Below are 22185 nucleotides of genomic sequence, written 5' to 3' on the forward strand. Positions count from 1 at the left end.
ATATTTGTCATCAGGACTGACTCATTTAATAGGAATACAGTCTCCTGGGTGTGTGTGTTGGGCAGGGGGGAGGCTAAGACACCAGCCAAAAAAAATGTAAAACCCATCAATGTGGTTTATATGGACAAGCATTGAGAAGCAATACGCCTTTTTCTTTTGTTTGTTTGTTTGTTTGTTTGTTTTGTGTGGGGGTTTTTTGTCTTTTGATCCACATGCATGTTTTGTGCTAGAGATTCAAATTCAAATCTTTTAAAAATGGGAGGGTCCAGGTCCAGAAAAAGGAAAGGGCCAGGGGGTGCCTTTGATAATGTACCTTAATGTGAACATCTGATCCTCTTTTTGCACTTCAAAAAGGACTGTTGACCTCTCAGTGTAAATGGGTTTATCAGACCTCCCTCTCCCTGAGGAGAAGACTTGAGAATCTGAGGGAAATCAGGGAGTTAGTAAGAGCCTGAGCTTCTAATCCCACCTTGGTACTTTGCTGGCTGTTTGACCTTGGTCAAGTTAATTAACCTCTCTGTGCCTCAACTACCTCACTTACAGAATAAGGATAATAATAGTAGTTCAGAGGGTTGCATTTGGCTGAAATGAATTTACACACACACACACACACACACACACACACACACACACTGTTTGGAATGGTGGTTGGCAAATAGTAAGTTCTATATGAGTTCACAACTACCCTGAAGGGCAAAGGCCCTGAAAGTGCAGAAAACAGGCTAGGGAGGTGATGCTGAAGATGTTGCCTTGGCTGATTGCTGTCTTTCCCTCACAGCCAAGGCCTGTCAGGCTTTTGTCACTAATTCTATGTCCTCTTCCCTGCAGTTCATGACCAAGAACCCCCACAAGCGCCTGGGCTGTGTGGCAGCACAGAATGGCGAGGACGCCATCAAGCAGCACCCGTTCTTCAAGGAGATCGACTGGGTGCTCCTGGAGCAGAAGAAGATCAAGCCACCCTTCAAACCTCGAATTGTAAGTAGGGCCCAGAGCTCCTCCCACCCCGAGGGCCGGGCCTGGGTACCATGCGGAGGGAAGATGGTCTGGGCACATCTCACAACCAAAATGACAAGGCACGAGGGAGCCAAGACGCTCCCTGAGAGAAAGTCTCTGCTGCCCTAAGAGTTTACTGTAGAAAATGTGCCACCTGCAGCCATCATCAAGATGAGGATTGCCATGGGACACAGAAGAATATTGCTCACTTTAATGGCGATTTACTTACTTATTTTGATCAGAAGTTGTACGTGGTACTAGCTCTCCATGTATGGTGGCGATAGAAGGTTTCGTTATAAATAAACAGGTTTGTTTTTTAAGTGAGTCCATTTAAAGAAAAACATTAACTAAATAATAGTCACAGTCATTATGTGGAACTAGCACAGAGCATGAAGTTGTGACTCAGTAACTGACATTTGGGGACTGTCCCCTGAGGGGCCAGATCTGTACGAGGCCATTTCCTGAGGCCACATCAGAGATCACCTGACCCCTCTGTCCCATCTCCCTTCCAACTTCACTCCAGGATCAGCACACACTTCTGTCCAGGCTCTTAGGCCTGTTAGGGTGATGCCAGTGGTGGTTGCAGGGCGGGTGGGGGGCGGTCAATGAAGGGTGTTTGAGCTCAGAAGTTAGAACTAGTGAATCTGGGCTTGAAGCAGAGCCAAGACCGGGTCCTGGCAGTGACCTTCTGCTGTAAGGGGACAGGGTTGGCGCTGCTCTCCTTAAAGTTAGTAAGAACGCATGTGCACACATATGTTTGTGTGTGGGAGAGGTATTATCTTAATTCTGTTGGCTTTTAGCATGATGGGGCTGAAAATATGGGTAGCCAGCTGACCTGCATACTGGGAGTGAGGAAAGATGTGTAATATAGGAATTTACTGGGCAGAAGCCCCAGTCAGTCCTGTCACCCCACATTGTCAGATGACGCCTCCTTCCTCACTACCAACTACACAGATGAGCCTCCTGTGCTCTGTGAAACTTCAGAGAGGGTTCCATTATAGTCCAGAAGGTTTTCTGAGGAGTGATTATTGATACTGCTGTGCTTCTCAGAAATGTTACCTTAGTGCAGAGGGGTAACTCTCAGCTAAAGGCCTGGTCCAGGCCTTAGCCAGACACCAGCGTCCAGAGCATGGCAGGTTGACGGTCACCTGACACTCAGTCCTGTCGCCATTCTTCATTTGCCTTCTCCTTTGGTTTCATGATTTTTCACCGGCTAGCACGCAGCTGGGAACAGGCTAGATTTAGGTTCACCTCCTTTCCCTGTTAACATCATCCCCACTCCCGCCCATCTCCCCCATAGCTCTGGGGCCTGCTGTGCCAGGCCAATGCTGTGCGTGCCAGCTTGCCGAAGGCTGCCTCCCCTGCCTAGGGTCTGTGCAGGTAGCCTTGACCCTGACAAATGAGGGGGAGTAGGAACCGGGGGCCAGGCACAGGAGAAGGAACTAGAGTCTTGATCTGAGGGCGACATGCTAATTTAGACTTAATCTAAGTTAATCAACCCAAATGAAATTGGGAAGTAGAGCTAAGTAAAGAATCCAGGCCCCGACACACAGGAACCCAGTACAAGATCAAGAACTGATCGGCCAGCGCAGGTCTACAAAATGAGTTAAACCTCAATTTGAACTTCAGGTCAACAAAACGATTTAAAGCTAAGCTTTCAGAGGGCCGGGGCAGGGCTGGAGGAGCAGCCCCTTCCTGTGGCATGGAGGGTGGACAGGACAGGGCAAGTCCCCAGGGACCATCAACAAGGGGTATGCAGGGGAGAGGGCCTGGGACGGCAGAGGCAGGCAGCAGGTCTTGCTGCGAGGCCTCACTTTTGCTAAGAGGCCACACGGAAGCAAGCAGTTAGGGAGGTCTTTAATGATAAAAAGCACGAGGAAGTAAGTTTTAGGTGAGGATTCATGGAGAAGAGTCTCTCACTGACATAGAACAGATGGGAACAGTGCGCAAACCCAGCGGAGGAGAATGCCCTGAGATTTCAGGGGGCTGAGAAGCGCTGGTCCCCAAAAAGCCCTAACAGAACTGGGGTTCCTCACTGGGGCTTCCACCCTCAGGTCTGAGCTCTGAGCCAAGTGAAAGTGCAGACCGGGGAGGAGTGACCCTGGAGCAGTCCCTGCCTCCCAGAGTGAGGGAAAGGTGTGGGGCAGGTGTGAGCTTTCTGCAGGCCTGAGGGATGGGAGACAGGAAGGAAGGAACCAAGAGGCCAAGTACGTGACCGATCCCACCTGGCCCAGACGGACAGGGATCCCCATACCGCTGTCCCTGGCCAGGAGTGCAGGTGCTCCTGTGGGCACAGGTGTGAGGGGGCCCTCAGGTACCCGTAGTAGGAGTACTTCCCTGGGTCAGGGGTTGAAACCAGCTGGGGCCAGGTGGGACTTCATCTCCCCCTGGAGCTAAGGGACCTATGCTCTCCTTCCTGGGCCCCCCAGAGAACCCCCACCTGGAGCAGAGGACAATACTCTGTGTGCTTCCTTTGCTGAGGGGCTCCGGTCGGCTCAGAGGCCCTACCACCCCTGGGTAGGATGGCGAGTGCCCACCAGTCTTCAAGTGTCAGCCTCCCCGAAGCCCCATGTCATCACTGCCTCGGAAACATCTTCTGTGCACTCACCCTCCACAGACCTCCAGAGCTATCCTCGCCACCTGGAGGCAGGGGAGAGGATGTTTATTCAGTTGGTTTCAAGCCAGTCTGAGGAGAGAATGAGAACATCTGAAGGAAGGCGCTGAAAAGGGAACCTTATTTGGCGCAACAAGGCGTTTCTGATCACATTTCCAGCGGAATGATGTCCATCCTTACAGAGTTCTCAATGACAGGTCTTGAGAGACTTAAATGATTCAAATATCTGATCACATTAAATCCGTCAGACTAGAGATTTCTCTTTGGAGAAATATCAAAATTGGGACAGAAAAGAATAGTCCTCATCTGGTTAGCAGGTTGGAAAGGTGTCCCAAACCTGCCCTAAGCTGAAAGCTCTTTCTGAAAAAGGTTAACGGCAGGACCCTGAGTCATCAGAGGGCTAGTGGATAGCAGAGGTGGATTTTAAGTTGCATTAAAGCCCACCACTCTGATGACTATACTGTACTTCTCATCTCTGAAAGCCTTGTACAACCAATGTGAAAACTCACATAAGGCTTTTATACCACCACCCCCCCCCCCACCCCCGCCACCCCTCGACTCAGGATTAGCTCTTGTGGATGCCTGCCTGGCTCAGAAACCTCCAGTGAGGATGGCTTTGGGCTCCATAAGCAGGGCCAGCCTTACCCTGAGGCAAGATAGGTCTTTGGACATTAGAGAGACCCTGGGAAGCGGAGGTCTGTCGCCACAGAGCCATCTTCTGTTCATGGGGCAGGGAGTTCTCTCGAAGGACAGGATTTCAGAGACTTGAGGATGCATCTGGTGCCTTCAAGGAGAGCCGGGAGAGAGAGGTTCTGACAGAGAAAATGAAGGAAAGCTGGTATGGAAGCAGCCAAGCTAGTGGGTTGCAAGCAGCCATGGTCAGAGTGAGGGTCTTGCATCTTAAGGACAGACTTCAAGTCAAAGGAAAGACTGTGAGAAGGGGAGGCAAGTCTGAGCAGACATCACCAGCCTTGCATTTGGCGGTGGCCTTGAGAAGGCAGTGCATGACTTAGCAGGCAAGGAAACCAGGTGCAGACACCTGGTCTGGGCTGACGCTCGCTCCCCGGGGCATCCGGTCAAGGGCCTGGGACTGTGAGGGAGTGCTCTCCTGTCCTGGTCTAGCTCCACTCGCTCCCTCCCTTCGCCCACGGGCATCACACCCGAATGCCACCAATCCCAGAAACCAGCTGGGTAGCTACTGTCCTACCCAGCTGGCTGTACTGAACCTGAGGGGGGGTGTCTGTCTGAGTCAGGAAGGGGTTGGTTTTGCCTGGTGGTAGGTGGTGGAGATGAGGCTGGTAAAGGCCAAGTCACCCAGTCTAGGATCTAAGAAGAGCCAAGATGTAGTGACATGTTTTCTAGAGTCCTACCCACTCCCACTCCCACTCCCACCACAAGTTGGCTCCCCTCCTGGCAGAGCCTTCTGGTGGGCATGGCGGGTCTGTACTCTGCCCAGGCTGGCGCAGCTGGAGGCTGGGGTCCCTGGATCACCCCACGGGGGCTGAGTATATGGCAGGGGGGGGGCATAGCTCCAGGGCCTGATTCCTGTCCGTCCCCGCCCCCCTTCACCCTCTGAAGATAGCACCAAGGAGATTGTCCAGATTCACAGCTGGAATTTGGCCTCTGGTCAGGTTCTGTCACATACCTCCACTGGCTGCTGTCCCCTCCAGGCCTTTGGCTTCTTGAGATGTTTGCTAAACTGAGATATCTGCTCCCTGGCGCCTGAGTCTCGTCTAACCCTTGCCCCGATTCCCCAGCTGTCACTAGTTCACAGGGTTTCCTGCCTTCAGGTTTGTGTGTGCTTCTTTGCACTGGCCCCACCCCAAAACACTTTCAGTGGCCCCTGTTTCCACACGATTTTCCTCTTGCTTATCCTCCAGCTGTATTTTACATTCCCCCTCCTCCACCTTCCCTTTCATCCTCCTCCTGTCCACTCACACACTCTACTGATGTTGTATAAGTCATGTGCATCCACACTAAACCAAAGACTTGGTGCTGCCAGGCACTAAAATCCATGTTCTGGGGTGGCTGGCTTCAGAGTCAAGACACAGAGTGAGTGGCAGGCACCCAGCAGTGGGTGGGGGAAAGGAAAAGCCAGCAAGGCTGGAGCCAAGGCCTTTGATGTTGGAGGGGCTCCCATTGGGAAGAAGTAGCCAGGACAGTGGGTTGCAAGCAGCCAGGGAGAGAATTCATTGGTCTGTCCCCCTGGGGATGGGGGTCCAAGGTGATGGCCTCATCTGGTTGCCAATAAAAGTAGCACATTTAGCTTTTATGTTCCTGGTGGGTTTGCCTTCTTTGGGACCATGGAGGGCAGAAGAGAGATGTTTGGTGTGATTGAAGGGCATCTTCTGACCTTGCAGATCTTGGAGGAATTTTGTTCCCTCCTAGCTTCCCTCCTGCATACTCCTCCTGTCTCCCCTCCATTTCCTCATTCAAAAAAAGCATTAGGCTCTGAGATTATGGCTCCCAGGACTTTGGGGGAAGCCAGTGGAGGAGAGGGAGATCTGGTCCCAGAAACCTAGCTGTCCTCAGAGAAAGCCACAGGCAACGAGGGAAATGCTGGCCAAGTAAACTTCTCTTTGTGTGCATGTTCTCTCTTTTCAAGTTTGCTTCAGTGTGAATGTCCCTCTTTAAGGTAAGGCCTCCAGAGTGGGGAGTCTCTCCAGGTAGGTGAGCCCTCAGGCCCGGTGACATGGAGGCCCCTTTCAAGCTCATGGTCCGTGTTCATCCAGCCATCACACTGCATGGCGGGACGCCCAGGGAGGCCTTTCCTGCATGCTCCTGCATGACTGGGCTGTGCTGGGAGGAAACGGGGAAGTGGGCTTGAGACCCTCACACCCTCACCAACTTCGTGGCCTGAGGAGGAGCCCTGCTGAACAGGCAGCCCTTTCCCCTAAAGTCAGTCCCCTTGCCCAGGGACCACCTGACGGCATGGACCACAAAGACAGAGCCCAGGTGATCATTGCAGGCTGTCCCCATCCTCCACCTGGCAGAGCAGAAGCAAGACCCAGACAACTCCTGAGCCCATCAGTTACGACAACCCCCCGACTGCTCATGCTGTAGTGAGAGCCGTTATTGTTTTATTTTTTTTAATATATTTTTATTGATTTCAGAGAGGAAGGTAGAGGGAGAGGTAGAAACATCAATGATGAGAGAAAATCATTGATAGCCCCCACCAGGGATTGAGCCCACAACACGGGCACGTGCCCGACTGGGAATCAAACCGTGACCTCCTGGTTCATAGGCCAACACTCAGCCACTGAGCCACACCAGCCGGGCATAGTGAGAGCCTTTAGCATCCAAGAGGCTGCAAGGTCCCTCAAAGAGCTAGGACTCTGATGCAGGGCTGGAAGGCACAGGAAAAGTCCAGGAACCCGTTTGTGGTAGTTGTGGTGGCATGGTACAGTGAGCATGGTATTGGCTTTGACCTTAGAGAGACTGGGGTTGAGTAAAATTGCTATTATAGGAGAGCCATGTGAACCTGAAAATTCACTTCAACCCCAAATTTCTGGCCTCCCTGAGCCTCCCACCCCCCAACCTCCTTGCCTATGAAATGGGGATGAGAATACCCACTCACAGAATCATGAACAAGCCCAAGATACTTTGTTCACTGTAGATTCTCAGTACATGTCAGTTCCTATCTGTCCATTCACCACCCTACACCCAGCCTGTTAAAGCCCCTCTTCCTTTCATCCTGAGACTCCCAGAATTAACACTTCAGGAATGCAGGAGGCGGTATGAGGTTTGGAGACTGTAGAATCAGATGCGACCAGGTTCCAGTTTGTAGGCTCTTGGGAAAGTCATCTCATCTCTCTGAGCCTCAGTCTGCCAATCCATGGATTGGGAATAGTAGTATCTACCACACTGGGTTGCTGTGAAGAGTAAAAAGCTGAATTGTGTGAACTGATTAGACAGTCCTTGATGTACAGTGAGCACCGGGATGGTGTGATGCTGATAGCGATGGAGACAGTGGAGGTCTAGGCAGAGTGAGGCTGCATGGAGGGATATCCCTGTTCCAAAGGGGTGGAGGGGCCAGGAGTTCAGATGAGTGAGGACACCATGTTGTAACATAAATACTTGAAGAATACTAGGTCATAGGGTAAATCCAGGACTTGACTTTGGGAGGGGAGTCTTGAGGTCTGGTAGAGGACAGAGGGGAACAGATGGCATGAAGAAGAAGCCTCCCCAGACAGGCTGGGAGGCAGGGCCTCTGTGTGTCACGAGGACCTCTTCCCACCTGCAGTCTTAGAGAAGATCCTGACCAGGTAGGGCCACTTGAATAGTGCCCTCCTGCCCATCTCTGCAGAGAAGACTAAAGGGTGGCCTGACAGTCAGGAGTGGAGGCACAGTCGTCAGAGGCTGAGTAACGTGCATCAAAGTAAAGCAGAAAGAGCATTAAACCTTCCCCATGGAGGGGCTTGGTCCTCTAGCCCTGAAGCCAGAATTTGCTCTTTGAAGGGTGCAGGCACCAAGGGACTTTCTACAAGCTGATCAGGTTCCCCTACTCACCCCAACCTCCAAGTCCAGGACCTTGATTCTCCAGGGCACTTCTGTCATAGAGGAAAGAAGCACTTGGAAACCCATGGGAGCGGGAGGGAGGGGGGCGGCGGGGGGCGCGGTGATTAGTCCCCATTTACTTTCCATTGTGTGTGCTGGGGTAGCCGATGGTAGTAATTGGAGATTTGGCCTAAACTTGACACTCGTGTTATTTTTGAATTCTGGGATTTTACAAACACAATAGATTTGTGAAGTTTCATTAAGCTTCCACATCAACCTCAGTCTCTTCCAAGTGAGAAGACCTGGCCCATGCGAGCCTGCAGCCACTGAGCCTCCATGTGATTCTGGCTCCTCCTTGCTGGGACCTACTTTAATCACAAAGTGGTTTCCTCGAAGCACAGAGCTTGGATATCAATGCCCTGTATTAGGTGAACCCAGCTGGAGGAGTGGAGAGAATGGCTAGGACAGTGAAATATGTTTCTTGCTTTAAGTACAGAGATGGGAAGATAAGCCAGAGGAGGGCTTATCAACTGAGATGACTTACAAAATAAACCAGGCCTTGACTTTGGGCATCAGGCACAGACTGTCCCTCTCCCTCCCTAGACCTGCCATGCCTCTCCAGGCTATAGGTTCCCAGGTCCTGGGATGTGGGTGTTCCCCTTGATGCTTCAGAGTACAGCCACCCCAAACATGGGATTCCAGAATCTAGCCCCAGCTGTACCACAAGCAATGAGTTAAGAGGACAATGCTGGGCAGCGCTGGGTGCTGGTCCCTGCTGTTGGTATCTATGGGACCCCGAGCAAGTCGCTGAGTTTCCCTGCTCCCTTCCTGGAAAATGGGACCTTACACAATCCTGAAGATTTGTGCCAGCCACAGCCACTGCATTTCAACATGCTGGAGCACAGGGATTTGAGGGTTTTTAAAGTCAACGTTCCTGTAATAAAATGTGCATAGACTAAAACTTACTCACTTCAAGTGTACATTTTGGTGTGTTTTAACAAACTGATGCACCCACGTAACCCCGAGCACAACGAATAAAGAGGACTCCTCCAGCGCCCAAGCGGTTCCCAAGCGCCGTAGACAGCTCTCTTCTAGATTTCATGTATGTGGAGCTGTGTAGTGTGCACTCTTTTGTGTCCGGCTTCTTTCACTCAGCATCATGTGTTGGCAATTTGAGGACTGTATTTTTAACTTTTTCTTATGGAAAATTTCAAGTATGTACCATAGTAGGGGAAAAAGTAGAGAGAATCCCCATGTGTCCATCACTCACATCAATTAGCAAGATCTGCTTACTCAGGGGAGGGCTTTTTCTTTTTTTTTTTAATTATATTTTTATTTATTTCAGAGAGTAAGGGGAAGGGAGAGAGAGACTGAAACATCAATTATGAGAAAGAATCATTGATTGGCTGCCTCCTGCATGCCCTACACTAGGGATTGAGCCCGTGACCCAGGCCTATGCCCTGACCAGGAATTGAACTGTGACCTTCTAGTTCACCGGGTCAACGCTCAACCTCTGAGCCAGGCTGGTGGGGCAGGAGGGCTCTTTACCTGTTAGTTTCTTAGCTGCATCCTCGGCAGTGACCCCTGGCACATAGTAGGAATTTACTCTATGTTTGTGGAATGAATGGTGTAGATCTACAGTGCTTTTCCAGAGAATGTTTCTCTCTTAGCTCCATTTCTAAGTTCTCTTCTCACCTTTTTCTGGCCCAAGACTGATTCCAGGTTATGCCTGGGAATTTGGGGGCAACAAGATCCTGCAGTAGGAAACCTGAAATCATTTAATGGTAAAAGGAGGTGGGTGACCTCATCTTGACTTGAGAGGCATATATTACAGTGTTTACAGTTCCTATTTCAAAGGCAGCAAGCAGAGCAATAATGAATCCCTGGGCCAAAAGAACTGATCTCTATCTAGAATGTTTTCAAAAATTAGAAGGGAAAAGACTTGTGAGTGGAGGAGCAGGGCTTTGCCAGGGCCAGATTGCAAAGTTTTTCCTTTGGGTACCAACAGTTATCCCTGGAAAGCTAAAGCCAACAGCTGTCAATAACACTGCTTTGAAAAGTAGCTGATAAATGAATAAGGGCCCCGTGGGTGAGAGGCAGAGCAGGGCCAGGTTTGCCACTCTGTGCCTAACACGTTCAGCGGGAGACACGGGTCCTGCCGCGGCACGTCTGCTGCATGGGGCCAGCTCGCTGCGGGGCCTGGCTCGGGAGCTCAGGCCTCAGGCAGGCTGCGGCAGGCAGGGCACGGTCTCCTCCCGAGGCTTTTTATTCCTGGATATCCACGCTGTGTTTTCCACACTTTTTTAGTTCCAGGCACCACTAGTAAGTGCCTCTTTATCCTGCTTCAGGGTCTACCCAACAGTGGGTTGTAAAATCAATTTAGGGTGCCAGGTGCAGACAAACTTTTAATGAAGGATGAGATGAGTTGGGATGGGATGGGATGGGAAGGGAAGGGAAGGGGAGGGAAGGGAAGGGAAGGGAAGGGAAGGGAAGGGAAGGGAAGGGAAGGGAAGGGAAGGGAAGGGAAGGGAAGGGAAGGGAAGGGGAGGGAAGGAAAGGGAAGGGAAGGGAAAGGAAGGGAAATTAGACTAGAACATGGAATGCATCACACAGAGTAAAGGTAGTTTAGAGCTTGCTGAATCTTTTCTCAGGGTGTTACAATGAGGTGCTGTGCACGAGGTCATATATAAAATGCATTTTTCACTGTTGCTTATAATGGAAAGTTTTGAAGGGCAATGCCTCTCTTCACCCTGATGTCTAAGAGATGACCCCAATAGGCATCGTGGGAATGGCGGCCTCGTGCATGGTGAGGGGGACAGGGCAGAACGCAGCTGTTTGTTTCTTTCTTGGTAACACGGCAACAACACTCCTGGCAGAGCCACTCAGGCCTTTGCACACGTGAACGCATTGACGCCTCTCGGCAGGAGGCAGGCCGCCACACGCCAGGGACAAGGGCCTGGGGGTCAGAACAAGCTGAATTCATTCCTGGCTCTTTCCTCCGGCTGGCGTGCACCTTGGGCAAGCCGGTTCCTAATCTTAACAGTGGGGGTTGTGGCCTCCAGTCGGGTTGTGTGTGAGGTTCAATGAGTCAGGCAGGTAAGGCACTTAGGAAAAGTGAGTTTTATTCTACTTTCCACATGAAGACACTGAAGCTGTGCCAAGCACTGTGCTGGTACTAGAAGTACAAAAAAGCCAGCCACACAGACCCAGCTTCCAGCCCAGTGGCTAAAACAGTGATGGAGTAAGTCAGTACCTAGTCACACTGACGAGGAGGCCAGGAAAGAGACGCATGGGGCGATCCAGCTGCGGGAGAGGAACCAGCCTGGGTTGTGGGCGGTTCCCCCGGGAAGGGGCATTCCTTTCCCACATAGCAGCGCATGACCCTCCTCGTGGGTGGCCTCAGGAGTTTCCGAGCTCCTTTGCTGCATTTGAGAGGGAAATGGACCCTCCTCTGCTCTCGTTTCTGGTCTTGGAGGGTGGTGAGCTCACCGGTATGAAAAAAACAACTGCCCTCTGCCTCCTCTGGGGACTCAGCAGCATCCATGTAATTAACCGGGAGCTTCCCAGGCCGGGCTGTGACCTGGGCACCTCCAGCAATGAAAGGTGCAGCCGGTGGGACTCACCCTGAGACGCCACTCTCGCTGGGGAGCCCAGATTCATGGGGCCCTTAGAGGCTTGGTGGCTCTTCACCTCTGCATGCCAGCAACCGAGGCCACCATGGCTCTCTCCTTTGGACCACGGATTGGCCGGGAACCAAGTGGCTTCCCATTGTTGAATGCCATGAAACTAATCACTTGTGCTTAAAGAGCAAGGGGGTCTCGATTTTCTGCTCCCCTAAAAGGTGGAAGCAACTTTGCCAAGTAGAGTTCACAAACTGGAGAATTATGCAACCCATTCATTTAAAAATTAGGAGATCTGCCATGAGTCTTTGATATCATCCTCCTGAACAAAATGAATCTCTCCTAACATGATGAACAAGGTAATGTTCCTCCTAACATGAGTCTCTGCTCTCATTCTCCCGGATAAGATGGAAAACGTGACTATGGCTGGTTGACTCGCAGTGGATTTAACCACACTCCCAAAGTGTGCTGGCGGGGCTGGATGTGAGCTTTGTCAGAGCGCTGTTCGTAGAGGGCAAGGTAGAGGGTTCTGAGCCTGACTCTGTCTTACATACTATTTTTATGAGCATCTTGATAGAGAGATGGGAGGCATGCAATCAAATATTAGGGTGACCAAAAGCTGAAGGATATAGCAGGTAAAGATAGGATGAAAGAATTGAAATGACATTTTCCTAGTACTTCAGAGTTCAAGTGAGCTTTACTTAGAGGCTCTCTTATAACCCTCGGCAATCTAGGTATATTTATTATCCCCATTTTTTGCTAAATAAATCGAGATTCAGAGAGGGAAATTATAGAATCATTATTTATGGTGATCTTGACATGGTAGAAATAAATACCAAAATAAGAAGAAATCAAGGCTAAACATAAAGGGTCACATTTAGATTAGAAAAGTCAATTTTTAGGAATTGGGGGTATGTATTCGTTTCCTAAGGTTACCACAACACAGTATCACACACTGGGGGGATTAGAATAACAGAAATGCAGTGTCTCACTTCTGGAGGCTGGGCCATGCACCCTCTAAAACCCACAGGGGAAGAGTCCTTTCTATCCCCATTCAGCTCCTGGTAGCCCACATGTTCCTTGACTGTGGCAGTACCACTCTATCCATGGCTCTTCACGTGACTTTCCCTCTGAGCATATCTATCTCTGTGTCCAAATGTCCCCTGCTTACAAGGTCACCAATCATACTGGGTTAGGGTCCACCCTAGTGACTTCCTCTTAATTTGAGTACATCTGTAAAGACCTTAATTCCAAATCAGGTTCCATTCTGAGGTACTGGGAGTTAGGATTTCAACATATCTATTTGGGGGACACAAGTCAACCTATAAGAGGGTTCCATTGGATTGGTACAACTGTGATTTATCACAGCTATGTAAGAAATGATAAAACCTTGATAACTATCTTAGACATCGGTTTAATTTGAGGGTTCCCATCAGGTAGAGGGTCATGCCATTGAACATGGCAATGCTCAGACGAGAATGGATCAGCTTTGGCCACCACATTCTAAGAAGGAGGTGGATGAAGGACAGTAGGGAACCACAGAGACATGGACAAGACAGGTGCTGTGACAGTTCTGTGGGCAGCCCAGGGCAGCATGAATTATCTGTACCTTTTGCTCTGTTTTCTATAAAAGAAGTCCAAGAGTATGGCCAGTTCTTGGTTAACAAAATTTAAAGGGGGAGGGGGATGGAGGACTATGTTTAGAAAAATTCCTAGGTAAATGGTAGTTAACTTGAAATTCTTTCCCAATCCAGCATTCCAGCCAGGCAAGACACTATGGAGCCAGGCTGCAGTTAACTGATGTTGCGAAAGCATTCTCGTTGTTGAAATTCTTGCCTTTTCTTTTAGAATATTGTAAAAAAGGAAAATGGAGCTCAGATAAGACTATTGACATTTCAAAGCTAGGAGGTATTTTGGGTTTGACTGTTACAGTAAATGAAATTATTTTGAGCAAATGGATATCAGGTGTCTGCTGTGCATCCTGCTTTGCACTAGGTACCTGGAGGGATATGAGAGAATATTAGGACACACATAGACTATTAGAGGAAGGGACCAAATGTGGGATCCAGGAGGTACTATGGGGACTGGGAAGAGGGTGAGATGGGGTGAGGCTGGTGTCAGGGGAGACTTGGGGAGTTGGAACGGGATATGGGACCTTGAGGAAAGCTGGCATTTTGGTGACCAGCGCTGGTCACAGTCATGGGCAGGACACCTCTGGCTTGTAGTCATTCTACCTAAGTTCTTGCTGTCATTCCAGGCAGAAGTGAAGAGGTGGGCAGGGACAGCAAGGCAGCCACATGACAGCCAGTCCCGCGCCTCAGCCTGTAATCAGGTGGTTCTCTAGGGCTTTAAAACAAGAACTATCTGTTGCTCTCTCCTGACGATCGAATGGAGACAGAAGCAGGCATCACTGGCTCCTCTGAAGGCTTGTGTTTATGACCTCGGTACAGGGAGGACCAGGAGAGACTTGCATTGGCCACAGAGGAAGCAAGCGCTGAGGAAGCATGCCTGTCCATGTCTGTGCCTGGCTCCAAGCCCTGGCACACCCAGCTGAGACCCAGGGCTCAGTGGCCTTGGAGTGCTTTGTAAGATGAGCTCAGTGGCTTTGCTTCTGAGATGCCATTTCTCAGAAGGCTGTGGAATGACGTCAGCTCAGTGACGAGGGCATGGGGCAGGAGGCAAGGAGGGGTGAGGGTGTTCCAGACAGAGGACCAGCCATGCAAAGGCTTGGAGTCAGGAGCCAGCCAGCGAGTCCAGAGAACTGCATGGGAAAAGAAGCTGGGCAGATAGGCAGGGACGAGATACTGAAGGGCCTTAGAAGTGTGTGTGTGTGTAAGAACCTGGGCTTTCCCCAAGAGCATCGAAGTGCTGATAGAAGAACCTTAGTCACTGGAGGAAGCACTGGAATGTTTGGATTTGGAGGCAGACAGAGAAATGTAAGACGTAGTCTCTGCCCCCAGCAGCGCATGGCACTGATGGGCAGATCACACGGACTGTGCTGGGTAACAGCCACGCTGCCCATGGTGCCTGCCCATGGCACACAAGCTCTGAAACTCAGAGGCAGAGTGGAAACTCACATTTATTGGGTGCCCGTTAGTATCAAGGGCACGGAGGCACCTAACATTTGGCCTCTCAAGGCACCTATTGCCACCTGCATTCTACAGATGAAAAGATCAAGGCTCAAAGAGTGACTTCACACGGTGTCATATAAGCAGAAAGGGACAGTGCAGGGACGAGAAGTCAGCGGGTGCTCTTTCTCCCCCTCTATGCAGCTTCTCCTCGGTGTGGGCCAAGGGCTGGGGGATGGCTTCATGGGAAGATATGGTCTGAAGAGTTAGAAGGTTGTTCCTGTGCCCCAGTGTCACCCTTCAGGCTGTGCAGTGTGGGCTGAGTCTGGCTTAGACATTAGGGAGGCGTCTGGGATGACCAGGGGGCTAGGGGATCAGGCAGTGTCTCTGGGAGTTTGCCCATTGGAATCTTGGAGTCAAGTTTTGTGCCTGTGAGGGAGGCAAGCAGCTTCCCAAAGAATAAAATCAGTGAGTGAAGGATATAATCCACAGTTCTCCTCAAATCTGGGGATGTTCATTGCTGCATACTAGTACCTGCTATGACTAGCAGTGATGTTTCCCAGAGATAACTGCTTTGGAAAACTTCCCACGTCTCTAAGGTGAATAATCAGGAATGGCACATAGTGTGGATGCTGGCTATTTGACGTGAAATGAGGAGCTGGCATGCACCTAAGATGTCCAAGGAAAACAGGGCCTGGTCCAGGTTGCATAAGCGGGTGGATGAGCCAAGAACGTTTTTCCGTAGAGCTCTTAAAGAATGGCACCTCGCTCAGATGCCACAGGCGATTCTGACCCCTGGAAAGTCCAAAGCTGAGCGAGATGGCTCCCCAAGGTAGCCTACCACGGAGCTAGAGGTGCTCGGAGAATGGCATTCCTGGCTGTGTTGACTGAGCCTGATTCCTGGTACATAACCAGCGAGTTGTGAAATTCAGATATCGTATGGAATCTAGGTTGGTCACATGCTTAGCTGACCTCAGGAAACAAAACCCGTGTCCATGACTAATAGACACCAATGATTGAAAGGTGAAGCACAAACAAGTAGATAAAAAGGGAGGGCCGATGCCAGAGCCTTGCAGATTCCCCGGGAGCTCCCCCTTGTCGGTGACCAGTGAGAATGAGCCGGCATGGAGGGCGTCCTGCCCTGAAAGGACAGGAGACCTGGGCATGGCCCACCCTTGGTGATGTTACATTGCATTTTCCTCCTGCCCCATCTCTTGGCCTCTCTTGTTCACCCAACTCCTGCCCCTCCTACCCGCCGGTCCCCTTTGCTCTCCTGCCCCTAATAGAGATGCCCATGGCTACCTTCTGGGTTGATCCTCAGTACTTCCCAAGGCACCGCTACCTTCTCCCCCTCCCACACCTCCTTCTGGACTCATTTCATCCCGCATCACAGGCCCGTACTCTGTAACCCCTCTCCACTCAAAGTGCACCCATCCCTCCTTCAATAGAGACCCTCGGGAGAGGCATCACTACACCTTCGCCTGAGGTACAGCCCTCCCAAGTCCCATGTGAGTCACTGTGAGGGATGGGCTTCTCTTCCCCTCTGACGTCCATCTCCTCTCCGGCCATTTTCCTCTTGCTCTGTACACACTAGAGATATGAAACAGATAGTCTTCGTGCCTGGGGCCAGCCCTCCTGTAGAGGTGACTAAGCCACTAGGCTTGCCCATTTCAAGGACAACATGTTTCCTTCAGCTGCAGGTCCTGTCCCCACCACTCAGGTTCTCTGTATCTCCCTCTGTCACCCCTCCAAGGTCTCTGACACCTACCTACTGTGCAGCTCAAGCCCAGGGAGAAGATGCCAAGCCGCCCTGATGGGTTCTGGAAGATTATCTCATCCCTGCTCCATACTGCCCATCTGATTCTGATTTCAGTCCTGGACAATTTGCACACAGTCTCCCCTGCTGAGCTCGCCTGGTCCACATTACGCACACTCTCCTCCACCCGCAGATCGGTGCCACCAGGCTGGCCTACTGGCAAGCCTTCCTGGCTTTATTGCGGTCTAGCGGCTTTACCTAAATATCTCCTGATAGAATCTGACCCTGGCCATGGCTTCCCACTTCTCCAGTCAACCCACACCGTGGAGGCATCACGCTGGGACCTGCACTTGAGTCTGACTCTGCTCTTAACTAGTTGGCTGACTCTGGCAAGTCACCTCTGTGAACTACAGTTTCCTCATCTGTGCAATCAGGATAATAATACCCCATCCCAAGGATCAAATGAGCAAATGAACGTGAAGGCGCTGTCAATTGTAAAGCAGCATCCCAAGCCGGGTTCTGCGGAACTCTGCTTCAGGAGAAAATCTATGTTGGGTTTGAGGAGGGCTGACCTAAACAACATGAACTGGGTTTCCTGGCTCTAGGATGTCTCAGAGCCTTTAATTTGCCAACATGCATAGCAAATGCAGGCAAGGCTCAGGGTACACAATAAAGCTTTATCCCAAAACCACTTTTTTCATAGACTACTTATTCACATATTTTAAGTTTCTATTTTCTATAGATCAAAGCATCTATTAATAGTATACCTCCTACAAATAATAATGCAAATCTTTCCACAAAATTGATTCCATCATCCAGGTCTCTGGTCCTGAGTAACACCAGTCAGTCTGTTTCTTAAAAAGTATTACCGGCACCCTTCCATCTTCTCAGCTTTGTGCTGTGGACTGTGGGGGACAGGGGCCTGGTTTGGAAGGTTCCACAGTCGGACTCCACTCTGGCCTCCCGCCATCCTCACGCTGGACTCTGCCCCAGGCAGCGTGGGGAACCCATTGTCCTGTGTACACATCCTTCCTGCTCCTGCCCCCTGCTTTCGTCCCATCTTTCTTCCTGACAAGGTGCCTGTCTCCCATCTCTACCAACACGATTGTGACTCAGTCTTCAAGTCTCAGCCAAGCCCTCACTTCTCCATGCAAGTTTGTCTAACCAATGCAGACTGTCCCGGCAGGAAGACTGGCTCCCAATGCAACTGGAAACCCCTAGAGGCAGAGAGCATTAGATACACTTCCTGTTTTCTCCCCCAACCAGGATTTGTGTGATTGCCCTAAACCCTACTTTGGGAACTTGAACCTCCAACGGCGGGGATGGGAGGGAGGGGTCCTTCTGAACTGGGTGGGTTTATTTGCACCATCAGTTATTCAGTACACGTTTATCATTGGGAACCCAAGGTTGAGTAAGATATGGCCCCTGCCTTTAAGAAGCTCTTGGTCGAGACAAAAACATAAACAATTCATTGCGAGCTAGAGTGCTGAGTGTAACAATAGAAATAATATGGGAGCACAAAATAGGGTTCATGGTGAGAGCAGCTTAGGACCAAGGCAGGATTCCCAGAAGACATTCCCACCCCTGTCCATTTGCCTGTCATAGGGAGGATGTCATATGGAGCAGACATGGCAAGGTTATGGGGATCTACCTATAGGGGAGAAAGAACACTGGAAACTTTGTGGGAGGGGATTTGAGTTTGTTACCATGGTTACAGAGGAGGAGATGTCAATGAAGCCAGAGGTTTAGGGCAGGCGCTGGAAGGGGGAGTGTGAGATGGGAGCTATGCATCCCACTCTCCCAAACACACACACGCGCACACATGCACACACACAGTCTGTGGGAATCCCACTTCCCTGCTTTTCCATCGTACCCTCTCACTCCTTCTTCCTTCTCACCTGGATTCATTTTTTTCCTTTCCAAGTCCTCTGTTGCCTTCTGGTCCTGGGGCCATCCATCGTGACCTCATTGGAACAGCTCTGTGTCTGCTCTCAGTAGCTAGTGGCCTGCTTTGGCGAGAGGCTGGTCAGCACAATGCCCACTCCTTATGGGGGGCCCTGGGGAGGGAGGTCAGCCTGGAGTCAGTGCTTTCTCTTTTCTTCTCACAGAAAACCAAAAGAGACGTCAATAACTTTGACCAAGACTTTACCCGGGAAGAGCCAGTACTCACGCTTGTGGATGAAGCAATTGTGAAGCAGATCAACCAGGAGGAATTCAAAGGTTTCTCCTACTTTGGTGAAGACCTAATGCCCTGAGCGCCCCCCCCCCACCCCCCAGGTGGAGTTTGGTGATGCTGCAAGAAGGGGTGCGGTGAAGATGGCTGTTTTCCAGAGGCTCAGAAGGTCTTGAACTACTTCTCCTCCCCGGAGCCCCGATCCCTGTCCACTCTATTTATTGCATTCCCTTAGCCCAGGCCAGCTCCTGCCTCCTCCTGCCTGGTGACCAGAAGGCACTCTTGGCTCTCAGTGCACCAGGAAAGCAGCACCGTGTTGGGCCGGCCGTTAGCTGGACACGTCGCTGTGTTTGGTCTGTTGGGGAGCCTGTTTCTACTTCTCAGGGGCTCCTGGCAGTGAAGCGACTTCAGTTCTTTCACTGCAAAGGAAAATGTAAAAGGCAAACAAGAAGACTCGGGCTCTGCAATTGAACGTAGAATTCCAACAACTCTTGCTTCTCATCCCTCCAGTCCCCCCACCTGCCATCCTCTGCCCTTCTGTGCGGGGGGGAAGAGACTGCTGCTTCAGCCTGAGGGGGGCGCCCTGAGGTGCCTGTGAAGGAGAGAGACTGGGCGATGCGCAGGTTGGCTGCCTGTGGTGGTGTGTCTGGAATGGCTAATTCTTGCTTGCTTTGGTGTCAGCTTGGGGGCATGCCAAAGTTGTGGAAGCATGTATCTTGTGGAAGAAATTACTCTTTTTGAAAAAGAAAATTTGATTTTGCACTCTCTTAACGTTTGGAAAAGATATCCTCAAATTTGCTAATTGGCCAACAGATACAGATTCCAGTGCTAATACAGGTTGATATTAAAGGGCTAATATGCAACGAGAAACCAGTCGTCCAAGGTTTATACTCCTAATGCGTTTGTGGTGCACGGGGGCTGTACAAATTGAGAGAAAAGGAAACAAGCGTGGTCCTCGTTATTAACATTCTGCCTGAATACGAAGGCCGCCGCCCTGATGGCCACGACCCTGGGGTTCTCGCAAAACTCAGCTCCCAAATTCTCTTTCCAGTTTCGTCCTGAGTTCCCCGCATAAACTCTATTTATTTTCTGCAGCAGTGTGTTATTTTTGCGCACTTCTACAAAATGGTAGTACTACTGTGTTGTGGTTTTTAAACATTAAACATGTAAAGTTGAATATGAAATACCTGCTTTTGGAACAAGCAGAATGAGGTTAAACATGAGTCCTGCAGAGCGTGTCAAGAGACTGAAAAGCAACTTGCCTGGAAACTGACAATGTGGCCCGACGGACTGGGAGGCTTGTTCTTGTGTGACGCGGAAAGGCACCTCATGTGGACACTATTTAATGGATGCGATGTTACCTCCTGTAGATATGCTAACAGTGTTACATTCTTTTATTCCCAAGGGTTCTCTGTGGCTTTGTGTATAAGTTTCCCGGAGGTCATTTGATTATCTATTTTGCTGAACTGATTTAGCAGGGAATGGAATCCATTCCAACTGTTGCACGTGGATTTCCCAGCTGCCCCTAAATATATATACTTGTGAGTGGCAAAGTGGCACCCACGAAGCTTTTTTGCCTTTTGTACATTTGAGATTTTTGTATATAGTGTTTGCTGCAAGGCCTGTGGAATTAATTCATTGAATTTAGAGGTATCAACTGCTGCATGTTCAGGCATATTATAAAACTTTAGTCTATGAAAGAATAATTCTAATAACGTCCAGGTGCAATACTCTGTATGTGTATTGGTTCAAGTTACCGAGAGATAAGTTGTGTTTGTTTCTTGGGGGGGTCGGGGGGGGGGGTGGTCAGGGAGCTCCTGTGTATTGTTTATTTCATTTTGGTTTGTTTTAAAAGATGTAAACATATATTAAGCTATATTAAATCTCACATATAGTTCTCCTGGGCTCTTTTCTGCCCTGATAGAGATGGGGAAGAGAAAGGAATGTTTTTGGATGGTGGTGTCAAAGCCTGGACAGTGACCAGCTCGAGCCCATAGGGAGTTGCTGTCCGTATTTGCACCTGGCGGGTCATGGCCTTTGTTACTAATGGTGACATTCAGTTCTCTTTTGTTTTTATTTTTTAAAAACTCAGGTGTAATTATTATCTGTTCTTACGATAATTTCAAATACTATGCTCTATCAATTTGTGTGTTTGGCACACCAGCGAAGTGATGAAGAACAGTGGATTAATTTAATTTATCTTCGGTAACTTGACGTGCTGGGGAGAGACTATCTTTTGGAGTTGAGTACAAGCACAGAAACATCTTCATGGTGGCATCATCTCATTTTTTTAGGAAGACATGACAATACTGCCCATCATACTCATGCCTCACTACTGCTCTCTCTTTTTCCTCTGCTTCCCTGGCCATGAGGAACTTTGAACAACCAGGCCAGCTCCAACTGCAATGCCAAATGGCCTTGTCCAAGGACGTGGTGGTGGTCCCATGTCAGCGGGGGTTGGACCCTTTCAACAGGACAACTGGCATTTTTGCTGGGAAGTCAAATAAGAATACATTCCACCCAGCAGCTCCAGGCAGGCAGTCAATAGGTTGCCTGGCCCAGTGACAACCCCGTCAGTACCTGAAGCGCCATGCTTGCTGGGTCGCCTCCTCCTTGGGGCTGGAGCTGGTCAAGCTCTCACACTGGCGGATTCAAATCCCATGTTGTCTATAGGAAAAGGCTTGTGTGTTCCTTGAGTATTCATTGCTTCATTTTAGTTTTCACAAGCGTTTGGAAGCGGACACACTGTTACATTTCTGCTGATTCTAATCTTTCCAGCTCTCTCTCTCTCTCTCTCTCTCTCCTCTTTCTAAGAAAAGAAAAATGGAGTGTAAAAAAAAGCCAAAACACATATGAAGGATAGCTGTCCTCCTGTGTTCTCTCATGATGGAAGTGAGAAACCTTGTGGAGTGGAAACATAACTTTTTCCTCCAAAGGTGAAAAAAATCAATGCATTCTTGCTTTAAGGAAAAACAGAAGAAAGCTAAAAAAGAAATTACCTCTTTTTAAATTATGTGCAAAATAATTCTGGCTAAATAGAAAATGTATTCAATTTTAAGGATTTTCTTTTTTTTTTTTTGTATTGTGATGCTTTAATTTGTACATTTTTCCCCCTTTCTGGATGTAATTTTAATCTCTTGCCATTCATTAGTGTTATTTCATTGTAAACATTATTGTGCCAAATGTACTGTATTCAAAAGGATGTGAATGTGTATGTTTTCCGAACCTAATAAATACAATGATGTTAAATCTTATTTCTCAGTCTCAGTGAACATTTTTGTCTCCCCTGTGAGTGGCAAGGTGGCACCAGTGGAAACCTAACATCGTTTCCACTTTCCCCTTGTCCTTTGACGATGCACAAAGGAGGCCAGTAACTTGATTGGCACACTCCCCTTGCCCACCTCAGCCTCGCCTCTGCTCTGGGACTGCCGGCCAGAGGGATGAAGGGGCCTGCGTGGGCTGGA

At 49.7% G+C, this 22185-nt stretch overlaps 1 protein-coding gene across 3 annotated transcripts in view; it reads left to right on the forward strand.

Moving 5' to 3' along the window:
- PRKCE (protein kinase C epsilon) overlaps positions 1–21975 on the forward strand; it is a 443541-nt gene extending 421566 nt beyond the window's left edge. For 2 of the 3 annotated variants that reach the window (XM_070429137.1, XM_070429138.1), the window contains 2 exons: positions 829–975; positions 18657–21975. In XM_070429137.1, the coding sequence (XP_070285238.1) occupies positions 829–975; positions 18657–18803 (294 nt within the window). In that variant the 3' untranslated portion in view covers positions 18804–21975. Of the gene's footprint in view, positions 1–828; positions 976–6212; positions 6243–18656 lie in introns of all 3 variants that reach the window. The other variant, XM_070429139.1, reaches the window with a different exon arrangement.
- The last annotated feature ends 210 nt before the right edge of the window (positions 21976–22185 follow it).

This window comes from Myotis yumanensis, unplaced genomic scaffold, assembly GCF_028538775.1.
Source record: "Myotis yumanensis isolate MYYU_CA2020_CCGP unplaced genomic scaffold, mMyoYum1.0.hap1 SCAF_11, whole genome shotgun sequence".
Lineage (NCBI taxonomy): Eukaryota > Metazoa > Chordata > Mammalia > Chiroptera > Vespertilionidae > Myotis > Myotis yumanensis.